This window comes from Acipenser ruthenus, chromosome 10 (assembly GCF_902713425.1).
Source record: "Acipenser ruthenus chromosome 10, fAciRut3.2 maternal haplotype, whole genome shotgun sequence".
Classification (NCBI taxonomy): Eukaryota; Metazoa; Chordata; class Actinopteri; order Acipenseriformes; family Acipenseridae; genus Acipenser; species Acipenser ruthenus.
Genome location: NC_081198.1, coordinates 15,239,161 through 15,256,308, shown reverse-complemented (window position 1 = coordinate 15,256,308; position 17,148 = coordinate 15,239,161). Strand labels below are relative to the sequence as shown.

General features: G+C 35.6%; 2 protein-coding genes and 1 long non-coding RNA gene across 11 annotated transcripts in view; 2 read left to right on the top strand and 1 right to left on the bottom strand.

Moving 5' to 3' along the window:
- LOC117400201 (ankyrin repeat domain-containing protein 13C-A) overlaps nucleotides 1-1,491 on the top strand; it is a 45,154-nt gene extending 43,663 nt beyond the window's left edge. Inside the window, exon 13 of the mRNA XM_059031862.1 lies at nucleotides 430-1,491. Coding sequence (XP_058887845.1) covers nucleotides 430-560 — 131 coding nt within the window. The 3' untranslated portion in view covers nucleotides 561-1,491. The remainder of the gene's footprint in view (nucleotides 1-429) is intronic.
- A 1,872-nt stretch (nucleotides 1,492-3,363) lies between these two features.
- LOC117400510 (serine/arginine-rich splicing factor 11-like) lies at nucleotides 3,364-14,062 on the bottom strand. Of its 9 annotated transcripts, XM_059031859.1 has the most exons (14): nucleotides 12,463-12,596; nucleotides 11,835-11,957; nucleotides 10,475-11,289; nucleotides 10,090-10,199; nucleotides 9,904-9,996; nucleotides 9,397-9,446; nucleotides 8,529-8,659; nucleotides 8,214-8,295; nucleotides 7,786-7,911; nucleotides 7,102-7,191; nucleotides 6,917-7,009; nucleotides 5,975-6,152; nucleotides 5,539-5,592; nucleotides 3,364-4,582 (listed from the first exon to the last, which is right to left on the bottom strand). In XM_059031859.1, the coding sequence occupies exons 3-14, from the start codon at nucleotides 10,494-10,496 to the stop codon at nucleotides 4,391-4,393; spliced, it is 1,221 nt and encodes a 406-aa protein (XP_058887842.1). In that variant the 5' UTR covers nucleotides 10,497-11,289; nucleotides 11,835-11,957; nucleotides 12,463-12,596; the 3' UTR covers nucleotides 3,364-4,390. The 9 variants fall into 9 exon arrangements, with proteins under 9 accessions (XP_058887842.1, XP_058887837.1, XP_058887838.1 ...); XM_059031854.1 differs by lacking the exons at nucleotides 10,475-11,289; nucleotides 11,835-11,957 and adding an exon at nucleotides 13,703-14,062 and having other exon boundaries at nucleotides 5,539-5,568; XM_059031855.1 differs by lacking the exons at nucleotides 10,475-11,289; nucleotides 11,835-11,957 and adding an exon at nucleotides 13,703-14,060 and having other exon boundaries at nucleotides 12,463-12,928.
- A 1,854-nt stretch (nucleotides 14,063-15,916) lies between these two features.
- LOC131738140 (uncharacterized) lies at nucleotides 15,917-17,147 on the top strand. The gene is made up of 3 exons (XR_009329673.1): nucleotides 15,917-16,028; nucleotides 16,348-16,509; nucleotides 17,081-17,147. It is a non-coding gene; the product is annotated as an uncharacterized LOC131738140 (long non-coding RNA).
- The last annotated feature ends 1 nt before the right edge of the window (nucleotide 17,148 follows it).

The following is a 17,148-nucleotide window of genomic DNA, read 5'->3' as shown; positions in this document are numbered from 1 at the left end:
GGGAGGTTTGTATTGTAAGCTTTTGTAATGTAGTTCAAAGTAACAATACAGTCCAAATATAAGGCTGTAGTTAATACATACCCCATAAGTTAACATTAAAGTATATAATGTATTTATTGGAAGTACTTGTGAGGTAATGTTGCATTTTACTCACCCAAAATACATTTTACGCAGTGTCTAAATTGACCCAAAACCTTAGCTGGATGATGGCAATTACATCACATTGAGACTATCTAGACTATTTCTTCCTTTTGGTTTGCCTATGTTATAAAAATATAGTATAGGGTGCTACTAGATACAAGACGATTTTTACTCCACTTGAGATTGAGACAGCCATAAATCTCTAGCTATCGGCTTGTATTGTAGAACACTGTATGTAGTGGCATGTTTGATTATGATGTATATTAATCTTGGGCATTTGTTTTCTAGATATCCCTGTGTTTCCTACCATAACAGCCACTGTGACATTTCAGGAGTTCCGTTATGACGAGTTTGAAGACTCCATCTTCACTATTCCCAGTGACTTTAAGGAGGACCCTAGTCGGTTCCCTGATCTTTAACCTGAATGCCTCTTTTGTGATTGGACACTTAATACCTTGTGTAGGACCGTACATTGTAACATTTCAGATTGACTGCCCTTTCTAGTGGCAAAGCATATTGGGAGCTTCCAGGTGCTTCAATGTATCTTAACTACATGGATGTAAAAACAGTATTCCTTGTAAGCCCTTATGGACCATACTAAAAACAAAAGGGGCACTGGGTGCTGTTGTTCATCCATTTTTATCCTTTAACTTAGATGTTAAACACAATGGAATATGTTCACGTGGAACATCTGTAAAAATGGAATGTCTTAATTAATACTACATACAGTCAAGTAATCCTAAACGCCTCACTGACAGTGACGGTGTCCTTATAAATATTAGTTTAAGCCTTGTTTTCAAATGAGTTTGTATACTATGTAACAAAATGGTAGCAGGAATGTACATTTTAAGGTAAAAATGCATTTTGCTAGATGATTGAATAAAAATCCTCAACTATTTAAAATGTAAATTACATTTTTAAAGGTTGTAAAAACTATTTGTGTAAATACCTCTATTTTTGGTTTGGTTCTTTGTTACCACAATCTCTCTAATCTCTGTTTATGTTTTACATGCATTGTGTAATAATGGTATTGCTGAAGAAAGAAAGAGATTGATATGTAAGGGAGGTTTTTATTACAAGCCTTAGCGTGACTGCTTCCAAACAGTGTTTAGTGCTACAGGAAACGTGTACATACCAATCCTTTCTTTTGGATGTTTCACTGCTGTTAACAAAAAGTGGGTAACAAGTTGTATAATGAATGTTGTGCAACCCTTTCACTTTGTGAAATAACCCCCTCAAGTGTTTGAAAAATGGCACAGAATGTGACAACCTCTGATGTATTTGGAACCCCCAGTCACTAAATAATCACTACAAATGTGTACAGTAATAAAGTTGTAATATACCTCACAAGTTTCCAAGTTTTAAAGGGATTTGTTGTTTTTAAAACAATGTATTTCTTTGCACCCTTAACTAAAATCTATTTTGAGGGACACCTATAAGCTTGCATAACTTCCATAAAACAGTATTTAAAAATGTCCTTTTTATTTAGGTTGAAGAATTGGAAGAGAAAAGTCAATAGGCCTTTTTCCATCCAACTTTTAAGCTTGGTAAAACTTATGCGAATAAGAAAATATATGCGACAAACGCTATGGAAAACGATTTAAGTCGACTTTTAATACTTTTTTACTCGCATGACACATGTACTGTGATTCTTTAAATGTATTTTTTGTTTTTTACGACTAAGTCGCCCTGGGTAAGGGCGTCTGCTAAGAAGTAAATAATAATAATAATAATAATAATAATAATAACAAGCTCTCTCGCTAGAGGTGGTTTATTTTTTTACTTGCAGCAACACTTTATTCGACACTTGCATGGAAAACCATAACAAGCGTATTTCTGGTCCTAGCGCCCTCCTTCGCCATTCCAGTGATGTCAAATTGTTTAATGTGCTCTGATGATGAAAACAAGTTAGCAGACGTGGAGCAAATAAGAAACACAATTAATTTTACTATTACTGAACAAATATGATAATGTCTCTGCACTTGATTTGTTTACGTTTTAAGTTCAAAGTTTCTACCCATTCATTTCAATTAAAAAAAAATCAATCTATTAAAATTATAAGTTAATTCAAATCATGTGATGAATACTATCCATATATGGACTGTATTGGGGGTTTCTCCAAATACATATCAATCAGAAGTATTAGTAATTATTATTATTTTTATTGTGTCACTGCCAAAAATGCGCTGATTTGCCTGACAGTCACACAAGCAAATCTTATTGAATGTGTCACCTTTTGCTAAAGATATTAATTTAAAATAAATTACTCAGTAACCCAACCCCCCCCCCCCCCCCCCGGACTGCAATTTGTAAATGAGAGAACTATCAGCATTATTTCTTATATATATAATAATTTATTTGTTGGTTTTGTGAACTGCATATGTGGAACAGGGCCAAGGTTCATTGAAGATCTTAACTCGGTAGAATATACTCGCTAGATTAGCGAGCGAGTAGAAAAAAATGTATGGAAAATCAACTAGCGAGTATATTTCTTGCGAATAACCTGAAAAAGTAGAGACATGCAAATTAGGCTATGACATCATGAAACGTCACCAGGAATTCTCTTTGACTCGCTAGAATTGCAGTGGATGGAAAACCATTTTTTAGCCCTTATGTCGCTACAATTTTTGTAGCAATTTTACCGAGTAACTTATAAACTCGCTCGATAAATGGATGGAAAGCGCACTAATGAGGCATTAATGGTAGGGTATAGCATTCACTAAAAAGTAATCCCCCCCCCCCATGATACAAGCCCCTTCTTTTTTACTAATCACATTGTCATCAGTCCCAAACAGCTGAAGTAACAAAAAAAAGTAATTACCCCACCACAGATGGTAATATTTTACACTAAAAATACAATGGAAACTCCTCCCAACTTTTTCCTTCATGCTGCTTGAGAACACAGACCAGCTTTTGTGTCAACCCCCACCCTCCTGTAGTTACAAACCTGAGACAGTTGTTCTTTATACTGCAGTACATGTCTCACATTAACATGCTGGTTATAAACCTGTATTTATTTGCAGTAGCATAGAACTTGTGTGTACTACAAAAACATGAATTGTGGTTTGATTGTGCTTACTGTAACAACTAACTGTAAGCAGTTTGTAAAATCAACCAGTGATGTAGAATTATACATATCTATCAAAAAAATATATATATATGTATATATATGTGTATGTATACATGTATTTATATGTAGTGTTAGGCAAAAAAGTCAAAAGGTTATTTCGTAGCAGTTTTATTATCAAAGATATTCCCTTGTAAAACACTTCATAAACTGTACATGAACAGAGAAGACTATAACCCACAACAAATTTTGAACCGGTATGAGGGTGGAAAGAAAAGTAAGAGCTCCACAAGACTGAGCACACATCAGATCATCTGTGCATATTCCAAATACAACGTGAACAATGGGCAACAAGATCAAGAACTTGTACATTAACAGAGTATCACAAAATACATCAAGTAGAGCTTTATTTAAAGAAATTTTAAATCAGGGCAGTTAATGACAACCAGTTCTTAAAACTATTGTCACAAGGCTCAGAATTTAATAACTGGACGTGTCATTTTCAAGCAAAGTTAAATGGTTATATGTATTTACATAATGGAAACAGATTGCATACCCACCAGTGTAATATCTGTGCATTACTTGTTTATTTTGAAACTGCATTTTGTTACATAAGCAAAAGATGATAATTTCACACGTGTAAAGAAACACTTCGAAAAATATAACTGATAGCATTACCTATCTGTATACTAGCTCTAGAAGCACAGAAATAGAAAAAACAAAAAGCACGACAGTTTTATGGATGCTGTTTCACTCCTGGTATATCTGTTTCACTCCTTATAAAGAGCATATATAACTAATTGAATAGAAGAAATAACTGTGACTCCCCGTTAGTCAAAATCAGTAATGAAAAGACCCTGATATTACAGTATTTTAGTATTGAAATGGACATAATTCACAACCACCATGCACACAGGGCATTCCATCTATTGTAAATGAAACCAACTGGTTTAGTCTTCAAGATTTATGATGTAATGTTTCCAATAGATGGTCCCCCCCCCCCCCCCCAAAACTGTACATTTAAGACTGCAGTTCTCCAGCCAACACTCTAGAGGCACCAAGTATATTCTTCTTGTTGCCATTTGAAAAAAAGAAACAAAAAAGCTAAAGGAATGGTACTGATGCATGTCTGCTAATGTGCTATAAGCACTGCTAAACACATGGCAGGAAACTTGGATGCATTCAGTCACTCATGTCCATGTCTTCTTCATGATGATCATCACCATTCACTTTGGATTCTCTTACTGTGTCCCCCATTCCTTTATCAACTGAAGATTCCTTTGCCTTAGGAGAAGCAGAGTCTGAACCTTTGTCCTCTTTTTTGTCTTTTTCACTGTCATACCCCTGCTCCTCTTCATCATAATCTCTTGTCACCTGATGGATGAGAGCAATACTTAGTTTACCAACAATGAAAAAAACTACATATTATATATATTTTTTTTAAAAACAGACAATTGGTAAAAGTTAAGTCTAGCAGTCTAAATAAGAAACGCATTATTTTTGCACTCAATTTTTTTACTAACCAAACCAAAATACTTTTGGGGGATGTGATCCCCCATATTAGGCCTAAGGCTGAGGCAATGCATCAATTTAATCTTCTAAAGTAATCTTATTTTCTAAAGTAAGACAGCAAGAAAGTAAAGAAAGTAATGTTTGGGAGACTCTGGTAACACAACTAATTTGTCTGCCCATTTAATGAGATTAAACTTCAAACAAAATCTGCATTTACTCATTTGAACTAAGAGTAAATATTAAGAACATCCAAGATAGTTCCAAAAGTTGTATCTTTGGTCAGACGTATTAAGCATCCCGGCAACGTCAGTCCCTAGAAAGCAGGTATTCAGTAATGCTGGGCACTCATTAAAACGTAAGCCATGGACAACACTCTTGTTACTAAACTGTACTTTTTAAAAACTTTTTTTTTTTTCCTCTTGATTGGTTGTTACTGATTTAAGGATTTAAACAACCTTTTTGGGGGATTTGGCTTTGACCCCCCAACTGGTACAAATCAACACGAAAAAGGCAAGAAAAAAATAATCTGATGTAATCAATTTAATATGCATAATAGTTTTTAAAGCGCTACTAGCAATACTACACAGTAATCCACAGCTCCACATGTACTACTGCGGTTTTTTTTTTACCCCTTCATAACATCGATTAAATTGATGCATCTGCTTTTTTGGAGAATTATATAAAAGTCATTACGGGAAAATGAGGCATTGTCCCAGCCTTATTAGGCTGGTTCTGTGCTGCAGAATGCTGACATTTGTAATCAATATTTCTGCAGACCACAAATAAAATTGTACAAAAAAATCAAAAACCCGTCATACCTCATTCTGTTCTCCCTTAGCCATCTGTGCCTGCAACAGTCCCAGTTTAGAGCGCTGTGTTAATTAAACAATTATAAATTAACCTCCATCAATTAGCTAACTGGTCTGCAGAAATAATTCTCAATTTACCAATTATAAAATATAGTTCTCTATACCCTCTTAGATCAAAGAGAAACCATTTCAGTTAGATGTTCCTAATCTGTAAAAAACTGACATCAAGCACTTTGTTGGCCATATCTAAGTTTTACAACCAAGTATTTCAATATTAAAGTCATTAGAGTAGAAAGGGGAAATGCAATATCGTGTATCACTTGTCTATGCATTACAATTGTTAATTACTACACATCTATTTATTTCATCTGTGCTTTCTTCATTTTAAAAGTAATTTGTAAAAACACTTAAATCACCCATGATCCCAAAGAAGCTAGTTACATACCTTTACATCTCCCTTCTCACCATCCGATTTTCTCTCCCGTTCTTTTTCCTTGTCCTTGCTTTTCTTCTTTTTGCTGGTTGATCTTTCCCTTTCATCTCTGCTTCTATCTCGGTCCTTCTCTCTTTCTCTACCTCTGTCTCGCTCTCTCTCCTTGTCCTTCTTCTTTTCCTTCTTGTGCCTGAAGAAAAGTGGTATTGTTAGCCAAGGTCATGCTATGTCTATTACTTAAGGGCAATTAAGTGTTCTGTTACCTCATCAGATTTTCCCCTTTTAAAAAGTGATACATTTAAAATGTACACATTTGTTGAAGCAGTACAAGTATGCATTTTTGCTGTTCCTACATGTGCACATCAGGCATATTTTAGATTACAAAAATACAAACACTGGTATGCCGTACATTATGATATTCCGGATAACGTATGTCCACCAATAACATCTAATTAAGTGCAACGTTAGATCACTGAATTGCATGATCCAAAGACCCCAAAAAAAAAAAAAAAAAAAAAAAGCTGTTATACTGACACCAAAGACAGGACGAAAATATTGTACAGATATATTTTTTTACATAATGTAATGTGTACAGAGAACACTTATTTCAGCTCAATGATTTATACATTTAAAATAAAAGGAGCACTGTTTTTTTTTTTTTTAAACCAGACACCTATTTCAGACAACCTGCCTGACTCGTGACATGTCCGGTTTAGTAAGGGACTAATGTATAAACAGATAACCCAGTGATCAGTATAGTGTGTGAACAATTGCATATGTCAAAACAGTTCTCATAATGTTACATTTGTTTTTTCTGCTTGATTTGGCAATTTTATATATTCAAATGAACAAGTATACAAATTGGAAAAAAGGGTGATTTAATTGTTGCAACCAATTTGTTAACAAAATATGAATAGCCAGGTAGATTTCTAAGGCCTAGAGAACAGTACCAACCTTCTAGGGGAAGGTGATTTGGACATCTTTCTTTTGGGTGACTTTTTAGGAGGAGATCGAGTTACACTGCGACTTCTTCTACGCCTTCTGTCCCTGCACAGAATACAAATGTTACTTTTCCTTTCAAAACACTTGGTGAAAACAGGACAGAAAACTAAATGTTACAAATTCTTCAATATTTATACCTGCTAGGACTTCGCGATCTTCTAGTAGTACTGTAGCTCTTTGGTGGAGTTTTAGAGCGTTTCTTTTCTTTTTCTTCTTTCTTTCTATCCCTGCATTGGCGCAAGATCAGAAATGTGATTGATCAGGTAACATACAATGCTATATAAACAAAACAAATACACACACCACTTATCCTTCATGTGCTATGCAGATATACAAGATACACACAATTTACCATGTTCATTCTGAAAACTGTATTCATTCAGTCTCTTCGCACAACATGTAATTTTAGCATATTTTAAAATGAAATCATTATTGATGTGCCTTTAACAAATGCTGTGTTCATTTTAGCACATCATTAGTCCTTTACAGTCTCTTAATGAAGAGTGTTTGTTTCCCTTTTTGCAGTCCTTTTAGTGCGGAAATGTATTGAAAGCGTTCATGTTCCTGACACCGGGCCCGAGCCTGTTTTTCACTTCACAATGCATGTACTCAGTTAACTGTATGAATCACCGCTATAGAGCACAACAGGAATATACACTTAACACGACACTTAAAACAAGGTACATTTAATGATACAGCATTGGTAACGGATTATGGAATTGAATACACTTAAGTGGGATATACAGTTAAACTATATACACCTGTGGGGTAGACTGTATTAGTCAAATCTACCTACGGTCACTTAAATGCTTGTTATATACCTGGATTTGCTTCTTGAACGCCTACTCCTATCTCTAGAATGCGATCTCCGTCGCCTAGGACTTTTAGATCGCCTTCTGCTTCTTGATTTGGATTGTGACCTTCGTCTGGATCTGCTCTTTGAACGTCTAAAACAAAAATAATAAAAGTTACATCACACCTTAATAAGCAGTTCTCAAGATACATGAAATACTGACGTGCAACATATTTATGTATATACAGCATAGCCCCAGCACTGGGGCATGCATTTAGCCATTTCAGATAGAGCAAAAGTTGCTTGCTTTTGTGCAAAAGTCAAATATGTCAGTGTTTTACAATACAAGATTGCATTTATTTTAATTCAAATTTTGTTTAGAACACAAACCTGTTTACACTGTTGGGGCTATAAATGTGCAAAACAGGCTCTTTAATTAGCCCTTGACAATCATACCTATGTCTGGAGCGGGAACGGGATCTTCGCCTTCTAGATCGGGATCGGGATCTTGAATGTTTTCGTTTGTCGTCTTTCTTATCTAAAACAGTTATTTGTTATTCTTATGATTCTCAGAATATGCTTACAATACAACAAATTAGCTAAAAAAAAAAAGTACAACACAGAAAAAAATTCTATTTTCTGCCACACAATTGTTTATTTTTCAATATGTATTTAATTTACAGCACACTTAATTCACAAAAAACAATGTATATATAAGTCTATGAACAAGCAAATACTGATACGGATGCAGGTTATTAAATACACACTTACTTCCTGGCTCAATAGCAGCTGAAATCAAGGACTGCGCTTCTCTGACTCTCTTCATAGCTTCCTCTATTTCTTTACTTGAGGCATCCGATTTCATTGCTGGGTTCACTAGTCCTGCTGTCACGTGATTCAACCTGCAGTACAAGTTTTTAAAAAGTCAGCACCTCTTGCTTGTAGAATAATATTGTAAAAAAAAAAAAAAAGGTAATCGCTTGTTAAACTAAATTAAATAAGTCCAACACTTCTCAATTAATTCATAACAGTGCAGGGGTTTTCAAGGGGGGGGGGGGGGGTAAGGGTCATAGGGGGTACGAAGGATGGATGTACAAATAAAAATGAAAGTAAAAGAAAATAATGATCCTGAATTTATGCTGGCTTTAATAAAAAAAAATTCATTCTTAGTTATAGTTTTATCCAGGTTAATGTTTTTGAAATTGTAAACATTTTAAATGGCACACAATTATGCTGAAATGGGAAGTAAATGGTAAAGTGATACACATTTACAATGCAGACTATTTTGTATTATTCATAATAACTTTGCCGAATATAGCGAATACCAGTGTTTCCAAAGAGGTTCCTAAATACTGTTAATTATGTGCATCCAAAGACATGCAATTAAGTTTTAATAATTAAACCTCCTGTTTGGTATTCTGTCCTAAACTAGCAGTTTGTGAGTCCCAAACTGTTGTGAAAAATATTATTAAATAAACGGGGGCAAAAAGAAATGTGTTATTGCAACTGTGGTACCATTCAGAGAGCGAAAATTAAAGGGTACTTTAGCTAAAACCTCCCGACAGACAGTTTCTAAAAAAAAGTTGAAAACCTGATAGTGGAAGGAATAAAGCATTGAAATAAAAATAAATTTGCTTACTTTGGGTCCACACTGCTCATGAGCTTCAAAAGCTGATCTGCTGCCAGAGACTAGCAAAACAAACATTGAAGTTATGTACCACCCAGAAAATGCATATCGAGCATAATGCTATGAACATTTTACTCATTAAAATGTACTCCTTGTGTGCTACTTCGCACCATATACTGTGCAAGATCACTTAGTGTACTTTTAGACTATAATTAAAAAACACCCAATAATCAATATTAAACAAAGGGCCACATAAGGTTCACATCAAAATGCATATTGTACCATGTCTTGTGAAAGCAAAATTAAACTGTTACTGCTACAAAACAGACAACCAAAGAAACGTCTAAAGACTCAAAAGTGTGCCTACGTTTTTTTGGTATTGATCTTGTAACATTAACAGGTCACCCCCCCCCCACCCACCAAAAAAAAAATGCCAATTGCTTTATAGTATAAAAACCTTGATGAATCTGCTGAACAAGCATGAATGCATCTCATACCGACTTCAAGAGTAGTCCTTACCTGAGAATTTAAACCTGCTCCTTGCAACCCATACGCAGCAAGGCCTTGGTCAAGTGTGGGACCCCCCAGAGCTGACAAAGGAACGCCTCCAATCTGATTACAATAAAATACAAATTATTGCTGAGGTCTTCTAAATAAACCACATTTACCCCAAGATCCTAGTAAGGCAACAACAATCTTAAATACCGATGCCATTGGATTTGGTGTAGGCAGAAGTCCTCCCCCTGGAAGCAGCCCTGCAACAGCATTTGCTGGCGCCAACAAAGACAAAGCTTTCGCCTCATCAGGAATTACTCCTGCAGAAAAACAAACAAGCATTAAAATGTACTCATATCACAAAATACACAAATACACCTAGAAAAAGAAGAATCGTTCAATTCTGCTCCTTAGTTTTTGAAACTATTCTTACTCTTCGAACTATAAAATAGTAATGTTATCCTTAATATTGTACTTCCAGAGTTGTGCAAGTTGAAAAGTTTCCCTGATTCTATGTATTATTGCTGGAAATGAATAGAAAAATAAATATCACAATACAAACTACTGTTGGTTAACACTGCCAAGATTTTATCACCTGTACTTGATTTTTTAGTCATGAACCAAACGTAAGCAAGCACAGTCGGTTCTCCAGTGGGGTGTGCTCTCAAGTTTCAAAAGATGTTTTATGAACAAGCGACTCGTGTCAGCTGCTTCGCTATAAAGCACACAGAAAAATCAAGATACACAAAACAAAAGAGTTTATGATTTTTGGGGTCAACAGCATGGTACAGTTCATTATGAATTGTATACACTTACCATAAACAGGTAAAATACATTTAACATTAACAGACTGAAATTTAAAGATTCTTTCCTGGGCTTTTGCTGGTTACTTATGGATAAGTAGGCTATGTTGTGCCAGACTGTCAACGTGGATCTCTCAAAACACAGAAGCGTGGTCTTTTTTTTCCTTACCTGGTGCAATAACATACAAGCTAAAGGGAACGTTATGCCAGTTGAGTGCAAACTGATTCCGAATGGGCACAGAAACAAAGAAAAGAAAAATGTATTGCCAACAGCATCAACAGGCCTCTGATCCTCCATTCTTGTTGCCCCATACAAGAGCACAGAAAACTGGATGCCCTCAAATAGAAAGGTTTACTGCCAGCAAAAGCCCCCTCATTAGCATGTAATTTGCATGCCCAAGATTCCCCCAAAAAAACAAAAATCTGTGAAATTCTATCCCATAGCGGTTTACAAAATCAGTAATCATCTTACTGTCTACCATCTTAGAAAAAACATACAACATATAAAGGGCACTTGAGAAACTGGATTAGCTGCAGAAGACAAAACTGTTGGGTGGTATTTTCAGCAGGGCCTGGTAAATAGGTCTGGCTGAACCAGGAAAAAGAACTGTAAAACACAACAACAAAAAAAGAAAAACCACTGTTAAAAAAAGGTATTGGACCCTTCTTTCTACAATAGTTGGAGTGGATTTCATCAAAACATTGTACAGTATAGTACTGTAATTTACTTGTTGTGTCCCATTCCCTGTCAACATAGTGTATTTGGTTTGATCGTGTATGCTCTATTGAGAGAAAAAGTGATATTGGCAAGGACTTACACATCAATGTGCGATTTCAACTACAATGGATGACTATGAAAGCCCAGAGCCAATAAAATTATTAATCATGTGCCAACACCATATTTAAAATGTAATGCTGACAGGTGAAAATGTAGGTTTACTAAAGTGAACAAAAAATAGCAAAATTAACTAAACTACAAATCTAGGCCCTAATAAATCTCAACACATGCACACTGCTATGCATGTTAGCCCAAACATCTTCATTCTAACAATTATTTTAATGGCACCGCTACAATTCCTACAATTCCTCTCTGATTATAAGCCCTAAAACACAAAAAAAACAAGAGAGAAGAGTTATTAAGTGTTTATACACCGGGAAAACACAGGGGGGCTCGAATGCTTGCTGGCCTTTTGTAAATGTCTACAATCCCCTGTTCGCTGCAGAGGACCCACAGTTTCAGTCATCAAGGAGGGGGCTCTGCAATTGCCTTCTCCACTACAAAAATCACACACACAAATAACAGAGAGAAAAGTTTAATAATGATATTCTAAATGGGAAAAGCATGGTTACAGATTAAATTTACTCGCTTACTATATCATGTTCTTCCAAGCAAGCCCAGCTTCTATCAGTCCTTGGTATACTGTATGTTATTCTCACCACAACTCAGAAAATGTGCACATTTAAAACATTTCACATTTTTGGAATGCAAAAACATAAATATGATGCACTGTCTGGTGCTTTAACAAGCATGGGTGACATGCAATATGTTCAAAGCCAAAAACAAGTGGTATATCTTCTGTACAACACAACGACTCCTAAGTCACGCCAGTTGATTTACTGAAAAACAATGTTTGCAACAGTGTCTAAACAGTTACAGAAGTCTATATTCTACAGTATGCCAAGGGTCTGCATTAGATTTTCATTAATTTAACTTTTCTTTAATGTCAAACTTACAGGGGGATATCAGACAAACACACAATATAAAATTTTAAGTACAAACCTTCTGCAAATGGCACCACTATCAAGGCTCTGTCCACGAAGACTGTGTTAGTCAAATGCTGAGACACTCCCACCGAATCAGATTCAAGGAACTTTACAAAACAGACACGTGAAGTCACTGGCAAGGGAGACTCACTGGAAAAAAATACAAATTTGTTGTGCAAGAAATACAGAAATTCCTTAAGTTTACTCAATCTATTGCTCCAATCCATAGGTGTGTGTGGAACAGAATTGTTTAGAACTTTGGCTATAATTTTCAGTATGTTAAATTACTGCTTGTTAAGCCGGCTTCTCAAATGTTACCTGATCTTGTACACAAGACATAATGCTTGGTTAATATTGTTAGTAATCAATTGTCAAAACACCATCTGTCACACATGACTTCTTAGGTTTGTAGTAAAAAGCACCAAGATGATATTGTCTTCAGCCTCCTACCTTTACCTGCAGTTGCTATGTGGTGCAGCCAGCTGTTATTCCATAGGTGAAAAACAGCAAAAGCACAGAACACATTAAGTTAATCATTTTCACAGTCTACTTTCCCCAAATAAGAATAGTTTAGGGCAACAGTGTCCCAATACGTGGTATTATGGTAATATCCATATACTGCGGGTTATTAAATAAAAAATAAAAAGCAATTTACAACAGCCAGTAGGATGTTTATTTTGCACATCAACTCGAGAATGGCTGATTTTCCAAAAAATAGTCAATCAAATCGTGTGAAAGAAATCAGTATATACAGAAATAATTTTGAACACGTATCTCATATCAATTACATCACTGACGACAGTGCTGAACACTGGCGAGCATTAATTTAAACACACCACTGATGCCAACTCACTTTGTATTGTAGGTATTTACACGCAGATTATTGTTCTCGTTACATACAGGAGTCTAACTTGATGCGAAGTGTTGCGCAGTTAGAGCTTAAAGCAACGGAACAAGGAATGTTTGAATAATTAATTTCAAAAGCAGAATACGTGTTACGCTAACTATTTTATTTCTTATATTCCAGTTTTTTAAAAGGGGGTATCATTAATATGTAGATTGCACACGCTAATGTACAGGCCGCTCCTAAATACGTCTAAGCAAGCGGCGGGAGCTGAAACAAATAGAAGTCAGGCTTTTCATTTACGTGCAGGCCCCATTCCTTAACACCATTTTCAGTGACTAAAAAAATAAACACACATTTTTTCCATTTGTATTAAACTGACGTTTATATTTTTATCAAAGATTTTACTTACTCAGGCGGAAACAATTTGAGCTCTTCGATTTGTCCCAGGAATCCGAATAGTGTTATCATCTGCTCGGAAGTTGTGCTGGGAGACACATTAGTCACTTGGATCACGTTCGTGGTGGAACTCATTTCTTATTCTCTAGCCCTGCTTCAACACATTAAATACAAAAAAACAAATAAGAATGAATCAATCATCAAGTGCTCCGTCTAATTGTTAGTGATAACTTCAGGCCCGCGATATTTCTGGAAGTTTCCTTTCAATAGTTAAACATTACAGAGGCGCCGCCGCCATGAGACACAACAACGGCTAACCAGTATGTGTTTCACTGTCGATATCCTTCCCACAACCCTCAGCAGCGACGCATGCGCAACGAGGAAGCCATGCAGGGAGAAATTTAGAGGACGTCGCTTCAAACCTATTTTGAGTAAAGCATTGGTTTTGAAATAGAATATGGCACTTGGTGTATTTTGTAAAATCTGTGCCATTTTAAATATGCAGCATTCCTGTATTGATCTAGCCTAACAGGAACCCAAAGTGTACAACAAAAAATATACATTTTGGTTACATTGCTTTAAGCTCTATTAAAAGTTTGTATTCCCTGAAAAAGTACGAGGAATCGTTCCTATTCTCACTTTTCTTTTCATCAAATTATAATTTAGAAACAATAGCAAGGCATTGTGGATCGTCTATGTGACCTCGAATGCCCGAGACGGTAGAAATTGAGGCCCACACAAACTGGTGGGGCTTGAAACAGGAGTAATATAATACAACGCGTTGCATGTGTTTTTTTATACTCGACTAATGAATTAATATTTAAGTGCTTCCAGTACCACCGAAAAATACATTTGCGTTTTCTAGAGCCTGCTGTTTAGGATATGTTCCTCATAATATACAGTTAATCATTCATAGATTGTTTTAACTTTACACTTAAATATATCCAGGTTCAAAAGAGGTGGGAAATGTGTAGATTCGAGAGCCGGGTTAAGAAATGAAAAGGAAGAACCTGCTGTACCGCAAGTGTTATTAAAAACAGCCAGAAAAATCGGACAACTTAATCTGTCTAGCAGAGCGCTAACTGAAGGTAAGGATATAAAATGGCGGTTTGGAGTTTGCAGAACCAAGTGCACTATCCCTCACTGCAGTAATTTATTACTTAAATAAAATTTGGAAACAATAATTAGTGTGCGTTTAACTACACGAATTTATTATACGTTGAAGCTTTTCCAAAATGCATACCGATACCTTGCCTCCTACATTCGTTGTCTAGTTGCTGGTGGTGTACTTGGAACTGGAACTTGAAGTGGAACCCATCAAGTTGAACCAAGTTTAATTAACTTTTGACCTTGTAAAAGTGATCATTTTTTGAGGATATTTATACATCGTTACAATATTATGTGTTGAAATATACTCGAACGCAGTTTAAAAGTTTTCTAATAATTATCATTATATGAAGTTAGTTATTTTGAGAAATATAAGTGATCATCATTTATGTGAATAAATGACGTAACATTTTGTAAAGATTTCAAGAAATAGTTCAACGATAATATATAGAACCTCCTCCCCTAGAAATCCAGTATTGGAGAAAACTGGAAGCAACTCCCATTCGAAAATCAATATCCACAGCAATATATTAAAAGTTTATATTTTATTATTTATTTATGTCGAGATCAATAAGTACACTAGAAACATTGGAGGAGTTTCTATGGCAAGCCAATATCATTTAGAGATATCTCAAATTGCATTTTAAGATATCTTGAAATATTTAGAGATATCTGTAAAACAGTTCAAGAACTCAAATTGAATTCCAGATATCTTTAATTGTGCAGTTTTTAAGATATCTAAAATTAATTTAAAGAGGGGGCTCTGTTTTGGGAACTGCAGTACATTATAATGCAGACAACCAATAAGATATTTATTAACCTGTATTTAACTTTATTAAACATTAAGGAAAACCCATTAATACCATCTGCCAAGTGTCATTGGTCTGCAGTTATTGATTTTTTTTTTCTACTATAATAATTACAATGTTTTTTTCAAATACCTCTGGTCACCTTATACAATATGAACATAGGATATTGTATCTTCTTTCCAGTGGGCTCACCCCTATTAGTCTAGCCTCATTCGCATAATAATGAAAGTACTCCATGAAGGTGATTAATTTAACCACTGATTATATTTAACAGTCGCAGGTTTGAAACAATTGGACTGTACAAGCAATCAGCTAGAAAGGGTTCCTCCAGAGCTGGCACAGATGGCCTCGTTAGAGCAGCTTTACCTCCGACACAACAAGCTCCGCTGCCTCCCAGAACTCCCAGCCTGTAAACTGCTCAAGGTATAACCATTGAAGGCTAGCTTTTATTAAATTCCATAACCATATTATTTCATATAAAATGGTATAAGGACATGATCTGAAGCAAGGACAAAGTCTGTTTTTATAAATAAAATACTGCTTGATATATTAATTACTAAACAGTTTTAAGACAACTTTCGGGAAGTTATATAATGAATATCAAACTTGTTTTTATAAAAAAACAAATACTTTGAAAAAACATACTTTAAAAAACACATGAGTTAAAGCTTTGTGAATAGGACAGATGACATAAAGATATCCTCTGTACACAGGAGTTCTAAACAGTTTTATTTTGTTACAGGAGCTCCAGGCGGGCAATAATCAAATTGAGCTTCTGGGACCAGAGCATTTGAAGCACCTGAATGCTATCAGTGTCTTAGAGCTGAGCGAGAACAAGCTGAAATCACTGCCTGATGAAATCACTGCAGGGCCTTGAAAGGCTCACCAACAATGACATCAGCAGGTACTGCAAGACTAGTGCGTGCAGGATATCTGCATTTAGCTCATTTTAGTTTATTTAGTCTGTCCTTCTTTTTCACCATTACTGGCATTCTGTATCCCTAGTGACGGAGATGTACAGTAGTGGAGGGGACCATCTGTATGTCACGCTAGTTTTATATACTGGGCTGGAATAAAGTTGTTTGGGGAATATCCACTGCTGCTGTGTTTTCTTTAGACAATGTGGAATGCTGCATTTTGGTACTACTGCAGGCAAGCCGTGGGGAACACAATTAACCTCTCAAAGTGGCCTCTCATGGTTTACTGTATTGGGGATACCAACATGTAGGCTTGGATGATAATGCACCAGTAGGATAATTGTTGTTTCAAAATGCTTCTGAAGGATGGTTACACATCAAGTATCCTTCCAATGCCTTACCCATGAAACATTTACATTTATTATGGGTTTCACCAATACACTGTAGCAGATTGTAATATGGTGTAGTGTAAACCATTGACTAAACTGACTATTTTGTGTATTTCTTGTGATCATTTATTAATTTTGTATCTGAATAGTATGCACTGTACTCCAATAGGTTTTGTGACAGTATTGAAAGGATAACCTGCAGTGTAACTGGCGTTTCGACACTGCTAAGTTGGATTG

What these genes read in the sequence shown, in the direction of transcription:
- LOC117400510 (XM_059031852.1), bottom strand. Translation starts at nt 13,824, where the DNA reads ATGAGTTCCACCACGAACGTGATCCAAGTGACTAATGTGTCTCCCAGC. An exon ending in CGTTCCCGCTCCAGACATAG is followed by an intron (nt 7,912 to 8,213) that starts GTATGATTGTCA and finishes TTTTTGTTTTAG; the next exon opens with ACGTTCAAAGAGCAGATCCA. An exon ending in CTAAGGGAGAACAGAATGAG is followed by an intron (nt 4,583 to 5,538) that starts GTATGACGGGTT and finishes CTCATCCATCAG; the next exon opens with GTGACAAGAGATTATGATGA.